The 24,664-nt window shown below is 40.6% G+C and overlaps 1 protein-coding gene across 1 annotated transcript in view; it reads left to right on the top strand.

Moving 5' to 3' along the window:
- The first annotated feature begins 438 nt into the window (after nt 1-438).
- The window catches only part of LOC149080855 (cubilin-like), a 159,574-nt gene continuing 135,348 nt past the window's right edge, over nt 439-24,664 (top strand). The window contains exons 1-7 of the mRNA XM_089237523.1: nt 439-710; nt 8,658-8,778; nt 11,425-11,463; nt 15,207-15,317; nt 15,416-15,484; nt 17,416-17,454; nt 20,330-20,431. Of these exons, the coding sequence (XP_089093649.1) occupies nt 619-710; nt 8,658-8,778; nt 11,425-11,463; nt 15,207-15,317; nt 15,416-15,484; nt 17,416-17,454; nt 20,330-20,431 (573 nt within the window). The 5' untranslated portion in view covers nt 439-618. The remainder of the gene's footprint in view (nt 711-8,657; nt 8,779-11,424; nt 11,464-15,206; nt 15,318-15,415; nt 15,485-17,415; nt 17,455-20,329; nt 20,432-24,664) is intronic.

The following is a 24,664-nucleotide window of genomic DNA, read 5'->3' as shown; positions in this document are numbered from 1 at the left end:
TGAAATGCCGTGGGGCTTAGATTCCGTAAACCCATACAATGGGATGCATCCTATTAATTGCTGTACAGGAAGATTAGCATCGATGCACCAAATTACACATATTAGGGGTAACACTGGTAGCTAATGTACACCCCGCACTCCTCACCCCCGTTTTGTAACCGAGTCTTATCCGCATTCTTGTGATGGTGATGCATTCACTGCCTTTGCTTGTCTGCGAGAAAGGAAAATAAAAGAGAAGAGAAACTGTGCAACGGTAGCAGCAGCAACAGGTGTTAAACTTCAATGTTGAGATTTTTTGAATCCTGATCTTGGCATTAGTCCGTGTTGGTCTATCCCCCACGTCTGTCTCGCGATGTCGGCGAAATGGGCGTTTACTCCCTGCTACCGACCGCTGCTGCTGCTGCTTCCGATTCCAGTCATTCATTACCTCTGTTGTTGCTTTTGGTGGTGGTGGTGGTGCTGGTGCTATACAAGGTGGTGGCTGGATATCCTGGACATTCCCTTAAAGGACTATTCTTCGAGTTAGGACCAGCCGTGGCCTTAGGTACGACTTACGTAACTTAACAAAAAAAAAACTGGAGAGGAAAATATATAATCGAAGAGTCAGCTAGGAAAAGAATGACAAGGGTCCGGGCAACCACCACCTGGTTCTGCGTGGCAGTGCTCGTCATCTCGTTCGTTGAGAATTCCCTGGATCCTTTCTCCAAGCAGTAAGTAAACGCTTAAAATGCTTCAAGTTCATCGTTTCCCAATCTTTCTGAGCCTAAGGACCAGCGAAAGGTGTCTACTACTATTTAACCGGACATGCACCTCGTATACATTCTCCTCTGTGGAATTTTTAACAAATCGGTACATACCAGAAAGTGTGTGGCCCTAAAGTATTAATCTTTTGTCAGACTTGTGCTTGTTTCATGTCCTTGATGGTGCCGTCCTCTACGTGTATGTCTCCCGTATATTGAGGATGGTACATGCCTGAAATTACCACGTTATGTAGGTACAGTAAAACCGTAAAACCCCTCTTAACGGACACCTCTCAGATGCGTTCACCCCTCTTTTAAGGACAAATAATAATTTCCCTTTGTATGCATTTCAAACCCCTGATAAACGGTCACCCCCCCCCCCCGTTTTACGGATGAATTTTTTTTTTATCTCGCCGGTGTCCGCAAAATAGAGGTTTTACTGTATCATGTTGAGGGTCTGCTGCTATCTGCGGAGAGACTCAAATGGGAAACTGGCTCGGCTTGCATTCAGAGAAAGGGTCTGGACAAAATTCGACGTACAACTAACTTACAGTAGGTGTGACTAGCGTACCCAAGGAGACCACGTTTTTATTCGAGAGCCTGTGTCAGTATTACTAATTTTAATTGCACAAATGTCTCCCTGTGTGGAATACTTATTCCAGCTACGCGGACCATGGTTTGAGAAACTGCTTTTTATATACAGTGTGTCCTGTAAGTGCTAGCACAGAATTTATCTCATCAATCGCCCGTTGTAGACGTGTGATTTAAATTTAAAAAATGCTCAATAGGAGTTCAACCTCAAAAATCATAGAACCAAATCCAGGGCCGCAACTAGATATTTTGTCACCCGGGGGAAGCCGGCATTTTGGCGCCCCTTGTAATGTAGAAGAAGCAGTTAAATGGTGAATTCGGCGTCCCTTCTGGTTCAGCGCCCGGGGCACCAGACCTGCCTGCTCCCCCCTAGTTGCGGCCCTGACCAAATCTCATTATCACGAGGCCCCATATACACTTGAGCCACCCCCCCCCCCCATCCCCCACTGGGCCGTGCTTTGACCGTCCTTACCATTAAGGGGGTTGATGCACGCAAATTTTCCCAAAAACACATTTCCAATTTTTAAATACTATGAAATTTTCTGCGTCTAACTGTGCTCAAGTTTTTGTTCTAAAGTTTCTTAGTTTTTGTTTAAAATATTTTAATATAAACTGCTGGCAGACATTACACTAAAACAGAGTAAAATTTTGTGTTAAAACTCAAAACTAAGTTTTTTGTTAGATAAGGAACACTTTTTTTCGAACACCGCTCATTCAAATGTCTTGAAACTTCGTCTGTGAGTCTCTCAACACTATGGTGTTACATACTTCAACATGAGCTTGTAGGATTTTAATTGTTAGTTATTTTGAATTTTAACTTTAATAATATGCAACTTTTAGCATTTTCAAAAGTCACCAAAATTTGCCTATATTTTGTGCCATAAACTTTTTTTAAATAATTTTATTAAAAAATCCTCGTGTTAAAGTATGTAACAACATAGTGTTGAGAGACTCACACAAAGTTTCATGAAATTTGAATGAGTGATGTTTGAAAAAATTTTCCTTATCTAACATATATTAAATTAAATTTATATAATTATTATTAAAAATATTTTAATTATATTAAAATATTTTTAGTACAGGTAGAACAAACACTTAAACACAGCCGTAGAAAATTTGATAGTATTCGAAAAGTGAAAAATTCGAAAATGTGTTTTTTGGAAAATTTGCGTGCACCAACACAAGTCGGTCCCCAACCTTCTAAAATTGCGTGGGCTATGGCTATTAGTCATATTCTGAAAAGAAATTGCTCTTATCTTCCTTTTCATGATAAATTTACGAAGAGTAAGTATTACACTAGTAGTTTTTGAGGCTCCTTAGTAAAAGAAAGCATTGTTTGGGAAATATTATTGAGAAGAAAGCATTGTCATATATAGAATTGTTAATCCAAGTAAAAATATTGCAGAATTTTCAGACAAAGCATTGCTAGAACTGTAAAAGAACGTTTTTTGAAGAAAGCAATGGTAGAACTGTATTGTTAATCAAACGTCAATTGACCTACTATTTTGAAGGCATTGTTAGAACAGTATTGGTATAGTCCTCCTACCACGAGATGAGATTTGGCTACGGCACGTCATGTCACGCCAAACAATTCTATTTTATCCTAGAAGGACATGCCAATCGTGAAAGCTCAGTCACTGATGAACTTTTCTCGATGTGCAATCGTTTTACCAAAAAAAAAAATTGAATAAAATCATCCGACGTGACATGACGCAGCGAAAATTCATCTCGTGGTCGGAGGACTATAATTCAAGCATCAATTGACCTATTTTGAAAGCATTTTTAGAACAGTATTGTTAATCCAAACATCAATTAAACTATTTTTAAAGCATTGTTAGAACAGTATTGTTGATCCAAGCATTGTTGGGGTGAACATCGTTAGAAAACTACTGTTGAAAAAAACATTGCTAAAAAGTATTGTTAAAGAAAGCATTGTAAGAAAAGTATTGTTAAAGAAAGCATTGTAAGAAAAGTATTGTTAAAGAAAGCATTGTAAGAAAAGTATTGTTGGAGAAAACATTGTTAGAAAAGTCTTGTTAAAGAAAGCATTGTTAATCCAAGAAGTCTTCGAAGAATAATGGTGAGGAAAAATTACCCGTATAGCCAGAAAGCAAAAGCATTGCTGGGAAGCATCAATTCAACCCTTTAAGCGGCATTGACGAGATATCTCGCCTCCTTCGTGGCCTCTTTTATTACAAGCCCAGATAGTTTGTGAAGTTGATTTCTCAATTTAACACTTTTCTCTGTACCCCTTGCTCTTTTTTCTCAGCGTATGTCCTCAGGGGCGGGGCGCTTTTACTGTTTTTGCTACACGATGAGACAAAAATACCCCTTACTCTGCTAAAAATCGGAAGAAAGCTTACCTCATAAAAAACAGGCATTTTTCACGGTGTTTAGGGATTATTGCTGTATTGCTTAATGGGTTAAAGAAAGCATTGCTAGAAGAGAATAGATAATTCAAACGTTATTCAAAAAGTATTGTTGAAGAAAATTGGGTCTGAAAATTTATTTGGATGAGGAATCTCCGATGTTTAGGAGAAACGAAAAATGTTAAAAGAGAAAAAAAATCGTTGACTTCTACAATTGAGAGGGCGGCGACCATTATTTCACCGACCCCCCCCCCCCCTGAAAAAAATGAATTTGACTCTTAGAATTGCACTGCTGTTAGGTAAATCCCCCCTCCCTCCCCGGCTGCGGCCTCCAAAGAAAGTATTATAAAGCATTGTTTTGAAACTGTTCGAAGAAAGCATTGCTAGAAAAGTGTCTTATAGGAGGTGGGGGGGGGGATACCGAAACTTGGGTTGCAATATCATTAAGGCCAATGGCACGACTCGAAGCGATAAACACGTCACATGCAGTTGTCTGTGATTCGCAAGACTGATCCCATCACACAGAAGTAGGAGAAACATTAGAAGCGACTTTGAGCTAGTGATTTACAGCTACAACACGTGATGGATGTTTCCGATTCGGACGGGATCTTGAGCCTCTTGCCGTCATCTTTGCCGCTTGAACGTGGAAGCTGAGAGTTGGATAATTGGCGTTTATGGGTTGTGATGCTAAGTAGTAATCGATTAAATACGATTCATTAAATACGATTCATTTACTTACAACAGGGACACCTTTAATCCTTTGAAGGACAGACATTTTTCCAAACCCATAGGAAAAAAATTTAAACAGGTGTGTCCACTACGGGATCACGCTCCCCCCTTCAAAAAGAAGAGTTACTATATTGATTTGATATACAGTCGAATCCCGTTATAACGAACTCCAAGAGACTGGGGAAATCTCTTCGTTATAACGGTATTCATTAGAACGAGATTCGATTGTATTTACTTTCACCAGAACGTTTTAGGAAATTCTCTCGCTACAGAAGGTCGAAGGTTAGCTATGATTATTTTCTGTCGTCCAATCTCCCTACAACGTGTGTTGTTGTTGTTGTTTTTTTCATGAAAGTTTTTCACTCGATTTTTGGTATTTATGCATAACGAAATGATGTATGTACGTACATATACAGTAGAACTCGGTTCATTCGAATTTCGGATTATTGGAACTTTCAAGATTTCCCCCTTGAGTTTTCTATTTAATTTAATGTTAAAATTTCTTGTTTAATTCGAATTTTTTTTTTTGATTTTCGTATGAGCAAATTTAGTTTGGAAAATTTCTATAAGAATAACCAGACTTTGCTTTTCCCGATCAGGTTGTTTAAACGACAGATTTTTTAAGACTAATAAAAGTTTCTGTTTCTCTCTCTACTCTTTTTTCTAATAACAGCATTTATGAAAAATTCTAAAACTGGGCATTAAATTATAATTTAATGCCTAGTGTTTTTTTTTCAATATTATTCAGCTACTAGCCATAATACCCGGCGCTGCCCGGATTTTCTTCAGTGAGGCTTTTTTGGATCACGTGATATCTCCCTCTTTCTTTGAGGGACATGCAAACCGTGTCTGAGTTAACCAATATGGCGACTTCCTGCGCGACTCATGAAAGAAACAAATCTAGATTTAAAGAAACGTAGAAATTAATATTTTTCCCCTTTTTTAAGGGGCGCTAGGTATTTCGACCCCCCCCCCTCCCTTGAAATTCCAGTTATCCATCTGCCTGTTTCTGCTTCAAAAATGCTTAATTGTGCTGTGGAAGCTTAAGCTGTGGAATTTCTTTGATGTACTTTACGGACCCATAATTAATTTTAAAACAGCCTAAACTATATGAATTTATGCAACTCAATATCAAACGACAATACGGAGACATTAATTTTCATGCTTGAGAAAGTTGAAATCAATGTTATTTCATGGGTATCCAACTCAAAAAAGTGGGTCCGGCTAATTACTTCATATTTAATCTCCTGGGCTTCGTATATCACTAAGCGAACTCAATATTTCAAAAATCGGTATTTAATACAATTTTTAAAATTATTGATGTGACAAAAAACCCTACCAAATTTCCGCATTTCTACATTAAAATCGGCAATTTTAACACTGATTTCTATGAGGATCACCCTTGCTCAAAGCGATGATGATGATTCTTATGACGTATATTCAAAAAGCCTCATTACTGGGAGTATTGAAAAAGTGGCAAACCATTATAAAGGCATAAACTATTATACATATACTAACAGGATTAAAGAAGTGACAAACCGTTGTAAAGGCATATACACGTCTGAAACGTATTGCTAGGGAACCACGGTAACCAAAGTAAACGTTCGGAAAGCGATTGCTGAGGTCCAAAAACCATTGTTCCCCGACAGTTTTTTGCCCATTTAGGGCACTTGCCCTTCTCTGACGAAATTTTAAAGTAGCCTATCGTTTAAGTCGGGTCCCATTTTGTATATATACAAAATTTGGCAACGATCGATCTAAAATTGTAGATTTGTATAGAGAACATACATACACAGACACACACACAGACAGAAAATCAATTTTATATATATAGATATTGTTTTAACATTGTTTTTAACTAGTTTTTTTTTTAACATTGTTCGATTATGTCTCTCGACCGCTTCACACCATCAAGGTGTGCCATTCAAAATCTGAATCTTTTTGTCGTCATTAAGAGTATGGAAAGTATCAGAAAGTTTAGATTGCAATACGTTAATGAAAGTACATTTCTTTGATAGAATGAAACGATAAGCAGAATTTGGGAAACAGTTTCACATATATATATATATATATATATAGAATATATATATATATATATATATATAGGCTCCGGGACCTAGGGGCTGAGACCATTTAAGCCCCCCCCCCCCAATAAGTTTTATAAGGGGGCTGAGCATCCCCAATAATTTTTGAAAAAACAATGCACCTTCCCTCTCCTGCGTCCCTCTCCGAAAGAAATTTCTGGCTACGGGCCTGGTATACGGTTAAGTAGTAGCAGTGATGCTGATTCCCCAGGACAGTAAAATAATGTAGCTTCGAAGAGATCAGCTATTATTAGAGCCCGGATTATATGCACTAAAAAAGTGGTAAAATATGCTCTAAAAATATGCAAATATGCACTTAAAATGCAAAAATGTGCACTTAAAAATACAAAAAAATGCACTTAAAAATACAAAAAATGCAGTTCAAAATGCAAAAATATGCACTCAAAAATGCAAAAATATGCACTTAAAAATGCAAAAATATGCACTTAAAAATTCAAAAATATGCACTCAAAAATGTAAAAATATGCACTCAAAAATGCATAAATATGCGCTTGATAATACAAAAAATAAACATTTAAAATAATAAAATGTTCGCTTGAAATGCCAAATATGCACTGAAAATTCCGAAATATGCATTAAACCATCGCCTCCTAGAGATAGAAGGCCTCTACAGTGTTAGCCATAAACGTCATTTTTTACTTTTCAGTTTGTTTTAGCTGCTCAATAACGAAAATACCAGTAACAAAAAGAATTTCGACACTATTTCTAAAAAACAAAATTTAAAACTTTGGCATATCTCTAGAAATAGCCTTACAATGAAACGACTAATATTCGTAAAATACTTTATAAATATGTATTAATTCACTAAATTTCATCTGCGGGAAAAAAAATCGATGTTATGAACAATATTTATTTGAAAAATTACAAAAAAAAAATTGAGTGAGCTTAAATAAACCTTCGAAAATATGCACTTATACTGAAAATTCTTCGATTTTATGCATTTATATGCATTAATGCTGAAAAAAGGCCAAAATATGCAAATGCATATGCACATATGCATTTGCATATAATCCGGGCTCTAGTTATTATTATGATAAATTACTAAAATTCGGGAAACGGTTTCGTAACTGATGATAAAAAAAATTTAATAATTGATAATTATTATCCTCCGTGAATGTTGATGATTAAGTTGTAGTTTGTAGTCATTCTTTACAGATCCAGGATCAATTGATTGGATAATTCGAACTTTTTTTTAAAGCGACTTTGAACTTTTACTATATCATGTAGGCCAGCGGTTCTCAACCGGGGGCCATATGGCCCTCTTGTGGTACTGGGATACTTCAAGGGGGCCACGGAAGAAAATGGAGAAGGGGGCCATGATAGGTGGTTTGGAGAGATGAGAAGAAAAATTAAGGTGTGAAGAAGTAAAGTTTTTATATTAGTGATTAACACTTACAGTGAGAGAGAGAATCCAACAAAACCACCGATAAAACCAGGGCCTTCTTTAGGGCATGGACCCACCCAGGCCTCACCGCCTACATTTTGCAACAAGTTCCCTAGGATGGGGTTTTTCTCAAGTCCCCGGCTAAATTTTTCAGACCCCCCCTTCCATATATGAAATTTATTGCATGAAAAAAAAAGAAGATGAAAACCATATTAGGCCCCGGGCTGTAGCTCTGTCAGTCCCACTCTTTTGAGGGGCCTCATGACCATAAGTGACCCTACCTTATGATATTTTGTATAGTACAATTAATTTTGAAAATAAATAGGAAATATGTAGGCTGTTTATTTCCAGCTAAAGTATGGGACTACCAAAGCATAACTTTGCCTATGGAGGGGGGCCCCCCATGATATTGAGACGGTCCTGATAGAGCTCGGACTAGCGGGGAGATCAATAAATTCTAGGCTAGTGGTCTGGAGGCCAATTTTCTTTGTAAAATTTTCATTCAGTATAAATTCACTGAAAAAAATCATTTCAATACGTATAAAGTGTCTTGCTTCTAGATGAGAGTTGAAAACTCTGGGTAAGACAGGGGAGCCACGAGAAAAAAAATATGGCTCAAAGGGGGCCACGGGCAAAAAAAAAGGTTAAGAAACACTGACGTAGGCTACAAACAGTGCATAAATGCATATATTGCACAATAATACTGTATACGCAATATAATTTCCTTTTCCTTCATCAGGCCGAAGATAATAGTAGAAGATGGCAATCTGGTTTTCCAGGCAGCGGAAAACAAGAACATCGTGCTATCATCGTCCGGGAAAGGGAACGTCCTAATAAATAGAGTCGACTTTTCCAGTTTAGTAAGTATGCACTCATAAAACACTGCATAATGAATGTATATCTGACTGCACAGGGGGGGGGGATTAAACACTATAACAATAATTTAACATTTATCTGCATTTCTTGTGACGGGGAAAAGAAATCAGATCGAATAGTGGAATCAAAACCTGTTCCAAAATGATGAAGCCACTCGAAAAAAAACAAACTCGTGTTCAATTATACAGGGTGATCAGCGAATAAGCCCTTATTTCAAAATTAAATATCTCTACAACAAAGATCAATAGAATTATGCGGTGTTGTGGCAATTAAGTGTGCTGACGAATTGTTCCAAAATTGTAACGTAACGTTCAGTAGCAATCGTTTCTCGCACGAAGAAGGGGGGCCGATAATGCCTCTGGCGCATACCGCAGCCCATGCAGTAACTTTAGGCGAATGCAGTGGTTTCCTCTTCGCACGAATGGGGATTTTCGGAACCCCAAAATCTCCAGTTTTGTTTTTGTTTTTAAATTTTAAAAAATTGAAAAAAAAAACTAAATTTTCGAAATTTCTGTACAACATTCTTACAGTTTTGCTAATAAACGTACCGTTTACCGCATAATTCTATTGATCTTTGTTGTAGAGATATTTAATTTCGAAATAAGGGCGTATTCGCTGATCACCCTGTATTTTCAACATCCAATAAATTTTCCATTGTTCTTTATGATGTCAAACACTCGTCTAGGCATCGATTCAACGAGTTTTTTGACAATGTTGCACAGGAATATCTTGCCACACTTTGAAGATCGCCCGTTCAAGTTACGAAACACTGTTGTATTTCTCGCCACGCTCGTACACTTTGTGCCACTGTAGCCCCCCACATGTTTTCCGAAAACATGCGGGCCGGTTCATCGCTCCCGAGTGGCGCCGTGGTAAGACGCTTGTCTTCCGCTATGAAGGTTACCATGAAGGTAGGTGGTCATGGGTTCGAATCCGGGCAGAGAACGTTAGAAGTAAGTCCTTTACCTACCGAGCCTGGGGCGGCCACCGATGGATGGAGCCTTCATTTCCCACCCAACTCCTCTGATTGGAAATTGTCGTATGGCGATATGTGACCGGAGTTGGTGTGCGGTAAAGGAGTAATCCATCACTGGGAATCCCATTCACAAGGAACCATTCCTAGGTCTAATTTGCATTGTGGGGTGGGGTCATTGTCCTGTTGAAATTGAGCTGTGGATGTGGAGTCATGTTGAGATTCAAAAAATGGAATTAGATTCTGATTCAACATTTTCTTGATGTGTCTGAGCATTCAGATGTAACAGCTATATTTGCACTTTTCCACTAGCATTGAACGCTTTGAGATTTCCGCAAAGGTGTAGGAAAAAGGTGATTGCCGATGGCATTTAGCGGTTTGCAGTTTATGTCCAACAAAGACTTTTTATTATCTTTCACCTTAATTATCTGACCTGCGTCGGGACCCAGTCATAGTGAGACTTTCTGCAAGTTGTCTATATACGTCCGGCAGCAGTCCAAATATCAGTGTCAAGACCGCGCCCAACCGGGGCAACTGTCGCGATAGGCGGTCCAATTCGATGCCATGTCTTTCGAAAACCATGACTTTGTATAATGACCGCACCCACTCTGGGCACCTGTCACGCCGTAAGCGGTCAGAAGGGAATGAGTACTTTGTATATACTGTATATTTGCAACAATAAAACTTTTTCTGGGGGTTTTTGGATCGGCGTCCGGGGGGGGGGGTGATTGGGGGTGGCGTCGGCGTCTACTGGGTTTGTGAGGTCCCCCTGGGCTTGCTTGCCCTGGGTGGGGGGAGCTGCGGGCCGAGGTTGCTCCGTGCAATGGGGGTAAGGGGACCAGGCATCACGGCCTTCTTACGGCCCGGAGCACCAATCCTAGAGTCGAGGTCCGGCGTGGCTGGCCCTCTCCAGCGTAGTCCAACACTTCCGGGTAAACGGCTTACATCCCACCAGGGACAGAGCCTGGACTACGACTGGCCTTTAAGACTGGCCTTTAAGTCATAGTGAGAAGTGGCTTTAAATGTCGGCCTCCGCACTATGACTGGGTTACCACACAAGATCAGATAATTAAGGTGGAAGATAATAAAAAGTCTTTGTTGGACATAAACCGCAAACCAATGCCGTCGACAACCGCACTTTTTCCTTTACTTTTGCGGAAATTTCAAAGGAAGACGCTTGGTGGGGGCGAAAAAACCTCCCGTTCCGTCATTATTCTGTGGCCTTTGTATTGAAAGCATAAATTATTGCTGGCCCGAGGAGGATGACTGGACCCAGTCATAGTGCGAAGGCCGCTTAAGGGGTTGTTGGCTGGAGACGGCTCAGAGAACAGAAGTTCTGGGGGTGGGGGGGGGGGGAATATTTTCGATTCACTCAACCCTTAAAAGATCTATAGTTAATAAATACAAATACAACGCCACAACAGGCAAAATGCCCAGCGAGGTGGCTGAGAAAAAGATGCCCATAACAAATATGGATGTCATATATTTCAAAAATACAGCAACCCAATTAAAAACACAATCAAAAACATTATAAGCAATATATACACATGATAAAATATTATACAATGCCCATAAAGAATATTATGGTTGTCTTATTTAAGTATGGATCTTATCTTATGATCTTATAATCTTGTCATTATGTGTTGTTTTTTTTCAGGTGAGATCACAGCAAGGCAGTTTAGGAACAGGCAACATAGTGAGTATAATCAATTGAATAGCCTCACTGACTACCGTGCGTCACAAAAGTTCAGGTGCAACACTGATTTTGAGTTTTAAGTTATTTGATATAAATTGTGAGGCTTCACACATTTTGCGTAGGATTCCTACGACACATGAATAACGACACATAACAAAAACGAAACATAAACCGCGTATATTTGCTGCATTATAGCGAAAATATTAAAAGTCCACGCCACAAACTTTTAGGCACAAATCTTTGAATACTCTTTTTTTAATAATCGTGTAAATAATTTTAGTAACTTATGTCCTCCCCATTGCTTTTTATAACATCAAACATATGATTTCCCATCGAGAGTATCAGGTTTTGAAGCACTTCCGGAAGAACATAAAACCCATGCTTTCTCAATTGCGTTTTTCAAAAAAGGAAACCGAGGTATATTGTGTTTTCCATTGCCCTACCCGACACGTGTAAGGATACCTTCATAGGTTTTCTATGGGGGTTGAGGTCCGGACTGGAGGCTGGCCACTCTAGAACTGACACATTTTTGGCTCTGAACCACTTTTTCGTTGACTTTAAGGTGTGGGTGAAAGCATTATCTAGCTGGAAAGTCAGCATCAACAGGGCCGCAACTGGGGGGGGGGGGGGGAGAGCAGGCGGGTCTGAACCAGAAGGGGGTGCCAAATTCACCCTTTAACTGCTTCTTCTACATTACAAGGGGCGCCAAAATGCCGGCTTGCCCCGGGTGACAAAATATCTAGTTGCGGCCCACTTAATATTTCTCCAAATGGCAATGAATGGATTTCAAGTGTTTCTTAGTACATTTCTGAATTCTGACTACCATTTAAAAATGTCAATTTTCCAGTTATAGTAAAACGCTCCCCCATACCATTGCCAAACTTCCACCTTCCTGCCTACTGAATAAAGTTCTTGGATGATTTCTCAGATCATGCAAACAATAAGAACAACCGTCTGTGCCATCTACATAAATTCCGCTTCTTTTTCATCACTGAAGAGAATCCGCAGACATTCCCATCTGAATACGACGTAGGACGTACGGTTTCGAGGCCAGTCCAATCGCGTTTGCTTACGGTGATGTTTCAAGCAGGTTGCACGAATCATTCTGCTCTTTCACCGACTTCGTAAATGCGTCTACGAACAGTTTCTCTGTCTTCGTATTTTTCTATCGTTACGTAAACTGGTCACTCCAGGTATCGAGAGAGAGATTTTAGTTTATAATGCTCACCACGTGCTGCCACTCTATTGATGCCTTGTTTAGATCGATTTAGTTCAATATAAATTTGACAAAACAGATTTAACTTGTGACTTTAGTACCCATATCCTCAATACTTCCTTATCTGAGAACTGAGGGGGGTTTTGGCATGGTGCTAGGCGCACGAAAACTATCAAGGTTAATGTAGCGACAATGAGAAACGTCCCCACGTGACGTAAATCCAGGTGGCATATCGAACTTTGCATAAATCTGATTCTGCGCCTATACTTTAGAGGCAAGGGAAATTTGATCTTTTAAAATTCATTTCCTATTTTTTTTAAATTTAGTTTTTTTTTATAAAACCTTCACCTTATATCAGCGGTTCTTAACTTACGGGTCGCAGGGCCTTCCGGCACGGGTCGTACAAACTCACCCACAGTCCTGTTATAAATGTAATTATTGCGTCACTGGTTTCGCTACTTTCGAAAAAAAATTGAGTGTTATGAAAGGGTTAAGAACCCATGCCCTATACCGTCGGTGTTTTGACAGAAGTCACCAAGTCCAGAATTGTAGTTTTGAGATATAGGCAATTCAAACCTTTGAGTAATTATGAAAAATAGTAAAAATTATTTTACAGATTTCAAACTTCTACAGTAGGTTTACTGATGTTCAAATAACTGTTTTATGTCACGAAATAATTAATTGGAAGTTCAACTTCAGTTGTCCGTCAAAATGTTTTTTGTAGGCTTAGTGACTTTGGCTTGCCATAATGTAAACTGATGCTACGAATTATTTCGAATCAGTAATAGTATTTTAGTGATTTTAGGGTGAATTTGGGGCGCTGTATCCGAATCTGGCATTGGTATTGTCAGATTGGCTCTAGTTTTTGAGATAAAGTAAAAATTAAACTTCTCAATAGTAATGCATAAGCAGCATACAAATTACATTGAAACTGAGCGAAATGTAAATCAATAATAAACTTGAGATCAATACGTATAGACCACTGATGTCTGAAGATGATATAAATGTAATAATATAGTGAATGAAATAGGAAAATATATAAATAAAAAATTAATACTAAAATTCCTACCACTAGAATTTCAATGCGAGTCATTTGAACCGAATACGTAATAAAGCTGCTGTGTTTTGGTTTCGATTCTGACCACCACATGTGTCAAGAATATGTGACACCTATTCAATATTTCCTGGGAGTGTGGCAAGAAAATTACACAGGCATGTTCAAAAAAATTTCTTAGCTACCACGATTATCATTTACTTCATGTCATGTACAGCCGATGAAATCTGCTAAAAATCATCAAGTCCATTTGGTAGAATTTCTAAGCAGTGGACTTAGTAAATTATGCCTGCCGAAAGAAGTGCCTACAAAAGTTGGTGAAATATGCAAGGCCGGACTTGGAGGGTTAACATGGTGTGTCCGTACTTCAGATTCTGGAAACCCGCGTCGTGTCCGATTGGTTAAAAACCCGGGTTCCAACTTTTTTTAGCTAGAAATTCGGGTTTTTAACCAATCGGAGACGACGCGGGTTTCCAGAATCTGAAATACGGACACACTATGTTCGTGCGTCTTGAAACCCCCTTAGGCAGGTGCGAAGGATGCGATCGCACCAGGCCGCAAAACTGAATTCTATTACATTGATTACGTATAGTAGGCCTGTAGCATTTAACTAGAACTGATTTGAAAAAGTTAGATCTTGAAGTCCTGTTGATCTATTGATGTAAAATACGTCATTTTATTAACACACATTGGCTTATGATAGTGGGCTCCATATTATCCCTGAATAGGGGCTTGAATTTTTGATAGGACCACAGACTAAGATTTTTAGCTGACTCCTTCTGAGCCCTCGGAAACGAGATTCTCTGGGGGGGACTTCTCTCTATCAGACTTGAAGTGCCAGCCATCCCAATTCAAAATATTTTGTTTCATATAATTATACATTATTTTGTATTACATATGTCTCGTGTACGTGAGGCTCCCTATCCACTTGAACTACCTAGTGACTGCTCATGCGTTCAGACGGCCCTGCACTCGGAAACCTCCTCGGAAAGGTTCTTCGACGGATCTGAATTCAGAGTCTTACAGTGCGCCCCATGCCTCCCTCCCCCAACAGTAAGGTTGGCATTTCTCCAGCCCTGGGGCCCTGGACGAATCTCTGATCATTCTTTGTTTTTCCGCTCTATAAATTAACTAAAGACGGGCCCGGAAAGCAGGGCCGTCTTAAGAGCATCATGGGCCCCCGGGCCAAGTGGTCTTTCTGAGGCCCTACCAGGCAAATTCTCGGAAATTTCAACCAGATCTCATTTTTGTGAGGCCCCTTTTCCCTGGAGGCCCCCGGGCCGTGTCCGGGTGGGCCCATGCCTCAAGACGGCACACACATCTTGGGTAAAATTATTAACATAACTGATCAGCTATTTTTAATTTTATCCAAGAATACATTAGGTGCCTAAACTTTTGCGCTGCACTGTATTATTTTTTTTTATATTAGTGTATAATAATAATTTACTCAGAATTATCACTTCTACCACGTAGGATGCGTCCGGTCACAATGCGCAAGACGTGCAGAGTCTGTCGAACTCTGTGTCCAGCATCTCGGACAAGCTGCAGGTTCTGGAAGCCAACTTGACAGCATTGCTCAATAGGGTAAAGTTCGATAACCAAAAAACATTCTCGAAAATTTTACATGTGGTTTCTTATTTGCATAAGCATGTTCCGAATTTTTTTTTTCTTCTCATGTTTAGTTCGACCGCCTCATCGGCAGCGGAAGGAAGAAACTTTCCAACATCAAAATCAGCACCTACATGCGCAAGGTAAAGAGATCCGTAATCGAGAAATTGTGTCCGTTATCTTGAAACACATAATTGTTGTTCACCATCACAACGAGGGTGAATCAAATCCAAGAAACGATATTGAAAGTTTCTGCAACTCCGGTGGATAACACCATCAGCAGTAAGAGGAAGATAATTGTGGGTTAGGGGTCATTCACGTATTACGTCAGCATCGAGGGGGGTATTTCGAATTTGCTGACTTTTGATGACGGGGGGGAAGGGGGGGGGTTTGAAGGTTGCTTACGTCATCTACCATCCCTTTTTGAAGATATGAAATATTCTAAGCTGCTGACGAAAATTTGCTGACGGGGGGGGGGGGGGGTCAAAAATGGCTGAAAATCTGCTTACGTAATACTTGAATGGCCCCTTATGGTCAGATAAGCGTCGGAGGTGTTTGGAACTTGTGGGTGCTCGTCTTGATCTTTATTTAGGAAATTTTGACGTCTGAATCGATTCAGGGTGCATAAACCCATGGCCTCCACAAGGGTTGGGCTGACAAGGCTCCAGCCCTGGGGCCCGGGAGGATTTTAATCACTTTTTTGTTTTTTCACGCTATAAATTCATCATAAAGGGGGGCCCAGTGAAAGTCTGATCGGGGGGGGGGCATGTAAAAAATCCCAGCCTAGCGGCCCTGCTACAGGATGTGGGGGCCATGCACAAACCTATGCCATAAATTACCGTGGGTGCTTCACCGCCCCCGGCCTCGAAGCCACTGTCCCCAGGTTACTTCTTTTGACCATTCATATGCAAGGGTATCGAAATATATTCGTGGGCTGAGCCTCTTTACATGTAAAATTTTTATTTCTGAATCTTTTGTGGGGGTGCCGAGACCCATGTCACAAATTACCATGGGTGCTCGAGCACCCACAGCACCCTCGGCTCCGAGGTCCACTGGTCATGGTGATGACTGTTGGGAAAAAATTGTCGCTACTCTATACCCATGACGCCAACTATACCACTGGAGTTGCAGAAATGTCCTGAAAGCGGAACACGTGATAGACTCGATTTTTTTAACCAGGAAAAATTAACGCTCTCCTAACAATGCTTTCTTCAACTGTATTTTTTCGAATGATCATTCCTTTAATTAGCGTATACCTAAACAATACTTCCTGATTATGGACAATTTTTCTTAATAATATCATTCAAAGATTGCTTGAATTAACAATACTTTTTTTATGAATGTTTGGTATTACAATACAGTTCTAAAAATGCTTGGCTCAACAATACATTGTTAAGCCAAGCATTTTTAATCAAAGCGATTCTTTTTTTTAACAATTCTTTCTTCAACAATCCTGTTATAACAATGCTTTCTTCAACGGTACTATTCTAATAATGCTTACTTCATCAATAGTTTTCTAGCAATGCTTACTTCATCAATAGTTTTCTAACAATGCTCACTTCATCAATAGTTTTCTAACAATGCTTATTTCAAAAATACTGTTCTAGTAATGCTTTCTTCAACAATGTCTTCAAAACAACGCTTCCGTTCACCGATTGCTTCCCTAAAAATGCTTTCTGATTATGAACGATTTTTCTCAACAATATCTTTGAAGACTGCTTGGACTAAGATTGCTTGGACTATAAAACAATACTTTTCTGAAAATTCTTGAATAACTATACAGTTCTGATAATGATTTCCTCAGTGATATTGTTTCAAAGAATACTTTCAACAATACTGTTCTAACAATGCATTCTTCAACAATACTGTTCTAACAATGCATTCTTCAACAATACTGTTCTAACAATGCATTCTTCAACAATACTGTTCTAACAATGCATTCTTCAACAATACTGTTCTAACAATGCATTCTTCAACAATACATTTCTAATTTTCGATAATCTATTAGAATTTCAATCTGATCCATGTGTGGTGTAGTTCGATAATATGTTAATTCTTGTTATCTATGTTTCAGATTAATACACTGGAGGGCCGAGTCAACCAGCTACAAGAGGTATTATTATTACCTTTATACACGGAAACTATATACAGGGTGTCCCGGAATTTCACTACTAAAATGGGAGGGTTTCTAGTAAACAATTTTCCCATTTGATGACATAGTCGCAACCCACTGATTCGGAAGTACGTGCAAGACCGTAACTAGGGGGAGCAGGCGGGTCTTGTGCCCGGACGCTGGACTAGAGGTGGGGGTGCCGAAACCATCCGTTAACATCTCCTTATACAGGGTGCCAAAATGCGTGTGCCTGCCCCGGCTGACGAAGTACCTAGTTGTGGTCCTGAGTACGGGCATTACACTGTTTCAGAAGTTATCAAAATAAACCAATCTTGCTTACACCATGAGAAGCAACAAGGAGATTTATTCTTTCAACTCTATCTCACAAGACATTAGGGAGAAGAAAAATGTAGTCCCTTTTCATATGCCGCTGTGGTGGTCGAGTGGTCATAGTGACGGACTCGCATCGCGGGGACCCAAAACCGACCATGGCCCCCGCTCTGTCCCCATAGGGGATATAAGCTGGTCACCCAGAGGGTTTGGGCCATGGTGGAAGAGCGATGCAATATCAGGAGCACTAAGCACCCAAAGACCACCAGCGGATAAGAAGACAAAAAGTTGAGGTTACATGGGCAGGTGCATACGCACGTCGCCAGCAGGCCACGAAGGGGGCCCACAAATAACTATAGACACACATATATAAGATACATAAACATATATATACAAGCATATAAACACTCATATATATATAATATATACAAGACAGGCGACATTGTCCATTGACAGCAACGGAATCAAGGAACTTCATTGTCTATCAGAAGTCGCGCACAAAGACACCGTGAGACAATCCCAAAATATCGCATTTCATGCCAGAGGATCATAGTCTGAGTCTGATGAAGGGTTGTTATCAGCTTGTGAGGGAGCTGAAACATTCGTACTTTGGCACTGTTTCGTGACTGTTAATTTGTCTTCGTTTGAAATAACGTATCTAATAAGGCGCTTAATTCTTTCGATTCTGGAGTGTTTTCTCAGTAACTGTTTCTTCCAAGTGGTGTAATTCTGTGGCGTAGTAGAGCCAAAATGAAAGTCCTTGGTATACTCGCATGCCGTAGCATAGTGAAGGACGGTTCCCTCCCCTCCACATTTACACATGCTCATCGCGGGGACCCGGGTTCGAGCCCCACCGTCACCACAGTGGTGGTCGGCTGAAGTTGGTTTTCTGTGGTTCCCAACTTCAAGGCGCAAATGCGAGCCGATCTCCCCGTCAAAAATTCTCGCCACAAAGAGCAACAGTCCTACTTCACTTCTGAGATATAGATGGCAGCACTAAAAAATCGCACACAACACTAGATACGCACTCAGACTGTTAGGTACACGTACTTACATTTCCGGCACAACTCACTAGGTAGTAAATTGGCCATGGCGATAGACCTGAGTTGTGCTCGGCTTCAAAAAAAAAAGAAGAAGTCCCTTTTCATAGACATTATTGTGTGGGGAGAAGGATATTTTTTCCCTCCAGAGGTTACTGAAGGATTATTATTTTTTTCACGCTCGTAACTTGAATTGTATGTTAACATACGGTGGAGAAAAAAGTTCCATTGGTAATTTTTTTTGTCCTGACGTGGCATCACCATTCTTATACATGGATATTGTTCAGGGACACATCCTGCATGTTTTTAAGTTTATTTTGTCGAGGGATTGGTTGGCTGTGTCAAGCCTAAAATAATGTTTACATGTTATATGATGTGAGTAATTTTTTTTCTACGTTGTGACTCACGATCTTCACTGTGCACTCTTATGAATTTTTCTTCTACCGTCTAATATCTCGAGATATAGTCACAAGGGCAAACACGGAGAGGTTGTGGATGGGGGCACACTGGTGTGTTGGGGGGGGGGGGGCATTGAAATTTAAAGATAACTTTGAAAAAAGCGTTTAAATCGATCCCAACAACAGTTTAAGGTACGCGTGTGTGTACTCATATTTTCCTTCAATATTTTAATTTTTCATACAATAAAATATCAAATTTTTGATTTTAGGAGGGGCTCTGGTCCCCCTTTACCTTCACCCAACAAAGGCGTTTGCAGGGAGGTAAATTACATTTCCGGCCAAAGAAATGTTCGAATACCCCTTCATTCTTAACACAAGCATGTCGTGTTGCTTAACCCTCAGGCTGTGGTAATAGCCAAAACAAAACAAAAAACTGCTCTAAGTGCGGCTGAGTGGAAAAACATTTTTTTTTCACTTGATTTGTGAAAGATAGATGGCAATCTGACTCAGACTTGCAAATTTAATATAATCAAAAAAGGTGTGGTTCAAACAGAGAATCTGGATTCGAACCCGCAATCACCGACAAAATAGTGATTGGGGTATAGGTAAATACTGTACCACTACTCAACAATGTACACCCGTCCAATACAGTACAAGCAAACCTGTCAGAAAAATAGAGAAATAATATACACGTACGCCATCTATACGGCATTTAAAGAATTTCATCTTTAAAAAAAATTTAAATCATCCCTGGATGATTTGGACACGGTACTACACTGATCATCCTTAGATGATAGGAACATGCTGAGGATTTACGACCGTGGGAAAAAAGTAAAACTGCATGACAACAGTGCTTTTTTACGAAGACTTCTTAAAGCAACAATGAACCTGTTTGACTTTGAAATGACATTGAAGCTCATTTGTGGGAGAAGGCAACACACTTTTGTATTTCCAAATTTCCCACGCCTCCCAATGTTCAACAACACTCTGAGCAGATGGAGCAAAGAGGGTTGTTGAGACTGAAAATTACTCTTGTTTCTAAAATTCCGTTGCTTTCGAACGATATGTCGATGATGGCGGTGAAGTACCGGATTTATTTCATTTCAGCTCCTCACGAATGATGAGTGCAGCAGCAACCCTTGCCAAAACGGAGGCACTTGCCTTGACACTTACAATGGATTTATCTGTCGCTGCCCTGATAATTGGGAGGTGAGTCTATCATTTTTATTCACTACCACATGAATTTTATTTATTGTTTATAATTATAAAATGATTTTTTTTTCATACCTGAATACATATATTTGATCATGCTATATGCTCCATGTTACAAGGGGAATGCAGACTGGGCTGTACAGAATACTGTCCGACAGCCCAGGAACCGACCTCGAAATAATACTATCAAAAAGAAATGTCTTTTGTTTCCTTTTTTGGCAGCAGAAGCGTTGCCAGAAGTGTTATCCAAAGCTGCAGAGTAGTAGATTTTAAGGATTTTGAGTCAAGTGTATATATAAGCCTTTAAGGCCTATGAACATTGGCGTAAAGTCATTGGAAGGAGAGGGCTCAGAATTTTTTTTTTTTGGGGGGGGGGGGGGCCTCAAACCTAATATTTCAATAGGTTTAATGGAGATAGTGGAAGCATGGCTCTCATAAGGGTGGGGCTGGTTGGGCTTTAGCTCTTTTTTTTTGGGGGGGGGGGGTTCACGGAAGGTCTTAGCCTGGAAGGCCGTGCTCCAAGATGTGGGGGTCATGGGTGGCAAATGGGGAAGGGACGCAAGTTTACTCCTATGCCTATGAAAATCTTTCTACAGCAAAGAAAGCATATGAGACCCCCCCCCCCTTTATGAGATTAAGGAGGGGAAGGGACAGGGTGGCATCGCCTATTCCCCCCCCCCCAGCATAAATGATGTAGGCCTATATGGTTATAATCGTATATATCGACAACATCATCGTTTCCCCCCTTCAAGTCTGTTCCGCCTATGCCCTATCTTATAGGGTTAAGGATGTTTGGCTAGTCATTCTTGATTTTTTGCTGTTTAAATTTGAGGTCACTAAATTTCTGCAACAATGGTTTCTTTTCGCTCAGTTCTTGAACATTAATTTAACGAATAAACATCGGGACATGGGTTCCATCTATCAGCAGACGGGAATCGTCATCAGAGAAATGAAACCGATTATGCAACAGCTGCTGACATCTGATATTTATAAAAATAAAACTTGCATCTAGTATCATCCTTGAACACTGTAAGCTTTACATCTCAGAAATATTTTTCACAGTATGAAATCATACGTATGATATAACCCAGTGCCATCTTAAGGCATGGGCCCACCCGGGCACGGCCCGGGGGCCTCAAGCGAAGAGGGGCAACCAGAAATGAGATCTGGTTGAAATTTTCGAGAATTTGTTTGGTAGGGCCTCAGAAGAATCAATTGGCCCGGGGGGCCATGATGCTCTTAAGACGGCCATGATATAACCTGTACAGGTTAGAGCCGTACATCTCTCTCGGGTGAAACTAAAGTGAGTCAAGACCGACTATATTTACATCAGTAATGTAAGGCCGTAGCGGGGAGGAGGGGGGGCCTTGGGGGTCTGGTTCCCCCCCCCCCCATCCGAAAATGTGAGAAAATGACCGAAAAAAGGGAGAAAGATGGCCAAATCTATTGTTCTGTCACTTTGGTTCCCTCCGAACGAAATTTCTGGCAACGGGCCTGCAGTAATGTACGTTTATAGCGCGTTTATTTTTCAACTGGCTCTTTTTTAAGCCGGGTTTTCCTAGGAGTAGGTTTTCTGTGCCGCGTGAAACGGGAATCGCCCAACGTGACACGCTGTCTCCTTCACCAATAAGACCGTTTTCCTACAGAGCGCAACAAGCCTCAAGCCAGCACTTTACGTCGGGCGAGATGGGCTGACTGCTTCTACAGGAGTCAAATGCGTCGTGCGCCGCGTATTTCACCGATCTTCTATTCATTTTTGTTGTTTTCTTTCACAAAATAGCTGATGCCAGGGCCATATACTACTGTATATAGCCGCTCTGAGCTGATGCGCCACGCTAGGGAAACACAGACACATAGCGTGCTTATGTAATTATCATTTTCGCGTCGGCAGAAACGTGTTACATAAGCACGCTACGCGTCTGTGTTTCTCTAGCGAGGCGCATCAGCTCAGAGCGGCTATGGGGCCGTTCAAGTATTACGTCATCATCGATGGGGGAGGGAGGTTTCCGATTTGCTGACTTTTGATGACAAGGGGGGAGGGGGGGGGTTTGGATAATGCTTACGTCATCAACCACCCTTTATGAAAATATGAGTTGGGATTCAGAGGGGCAGAGCTGATGACGAAATTTTGCTGACAAGGTGGGGGGGGGGGGGTCAAAAATGGCTAAAAATTTGCTTACGTAATACTTGAACGGCCCCTATATAGTATATGACCCTGGCATCAGCTATTCTGTCATCTGCATGCTCTGGTTTGAAAGAAAGGGAACGAAAACAACAAAAAAAATGAAGAGAAGATCGACGAGAAATACGCGACGCATGACGCATTTGAATCCTCTAGAACAGCGGTCCTCAACCGGTGCGCCGCGTGCACTTCTTAGGGGCTCCGCGGTGACTTAAGGAAAATACAATAAATGAGTAAATTTGATAGATATATATATAAAATGACAAAAAGAGGCCTACAGGGTTCCACCATAAAAATTATATACAAAAAGGGCTCCGCGAGTCAAAATAGATTGAGAACCGCTGATCTATACTAATCTATCTTGAATAACAATGTGTTTCAACAAATGAATTTTACTTTCTCGCTCATTATTGAGGCAACGGAATCTCCTAAAAATGCATTTTGGAGGTGTTGAAACGTCTGTTGAAAATCATTCGTGTTGGAGATTCCATTCCGGTAAGACGTGTTTGCGTCTAACCTCGAAGGAAGACGCCTCTGTATGAGGCTTAATCTAGATTCAGGTAAGAATCACAGTTTTTAGGGCTTCGGTCGTGGGCATTGACACGGTTAGGTAGCTCTGTGAAGGGCTCCCAATGTCTTCGTTTGATGTTTTTGTGGTTCGTTGTTCTTTCTCCCCCCTGTTAGTTTGGCTTAGCTCTGTGGACCAGAGAGGTACCGGGCATCGTGACCCCCGGCAGTTTGAGTGAGCGAACCCTTTGCGTTCGTCCTCTCTGCATTTGGAGGTCAGTTGCTCAGCCACTTACACTCAACATGGTCGTGGCAATGGTATCACTGGTTCGTTGTTTCGAGTCACTGTGCCAATGGTGCCGGGTTTTGAGGTGGTGGGCTAAGGGTTCGCAGAGCTGAGCAGAAACCGTTTCATTCAAGACTACTGCAGTCAAACGTAGGTATGTACACTAAACCACTGTGGTGGTCGAATGCGAGAACCCGGGTTCGAACTCTACCGTCACCACAGTGGTGGTGTCATCTGAAGTTGGTTTTCTGTGGTTCCCGTAAAATTTTCATCGGGATGGATAAGATTGACCACATGAGTTATCAATACACTGTCAATCGACTGCTTGGACAAGAGGACACCAGTGCCGTCTTAACGCATGGGCCCACCCGGGCACGGCCGGGGGCCTCAAGCGAAGAAAGGGCCTCGCAAAATGAGATTTGGTTAAAATTTTCGGGAATTCACCAGGTAGGGCCTCGCAAAAATCCCTTGGCCCGGAGGCCCATGATGGTCTTGAGACGGCCCTGAAGGACACTAGTACCGTTTGAATTGTCTGAGCGGAATGGGGTGCTCCACCCCTCTGTCATGTAATCCTTGATCGATCAAACTTTTGATAGCGCTTGTGTGTGATATGATTTTACACAACTTTCTATAACTTATTATTGGTGCCCGTTGCATTTTGACTTTCACTTGATTTATTTGATTCTTCGATTTACATAATGTTCATTACGATGCACTACATTTAAAATCTTTGGCATATTAATAAATTCTGGTTTTACATGAAATACCCGGTCCTCCCCCTGGGGGGGGGGGGCAAAGTGCTTACGTTGATTTTTGCGTCAGTCTGGGTGTCTCGCGGTTTCTCCAGTTATAGCCGAAGTGACTCCACGCTGATCCAAGGAAAGCCGCCCATTAAGTAAAGCCGCCCATTTGCTTAGCTTAAGAGATTTTGAAAGTATTAATTTGTTTACTAGTGTAATTTTTTAATGAGATGATTAAGTACAGTAAAACCTCTCTTTTGCGGTCACTGGTGGGACGAAAATAAAATTCGTCCGTAAAAAATGGGTGACCGTTTATCAAGGATTTCAATGGTACAACTTTTATTACACCAAGGGAAAATATTATTTGGCCGTAAAAGAGGGGGTGACTCCATCAGTGGAGTGTCCCCGTTAAGAGGGGTTTTACCGTACTACTTAACTGCACATGCATCTCGTAAACATTTTTCTGGGAAATGTCTAAGGAATTTGTGCATACAGAACGTGTTGTGTGCATATGC

This window comes from Pholcus phalangioides, unplaced genomic scaffold (genome assembly GCF_987345545.1).
Source record: "Pholcus phalangioides strain wild (caught in Gottingen) unplaced genomic scaffold, Ppha-v1.0 ptg000010l_1, whole genome shotgun sequence".
NCBI lineage: Eukaryota > Metazoa > Arthropoda > Arachnida > Araneae > Pholcidae > Pholcus > Pholcus phalangioides.
Note: the sequence above shows the minus strand (reverse complement) of the source record. Positions and strands in the feature narration are given on the sequence as shown.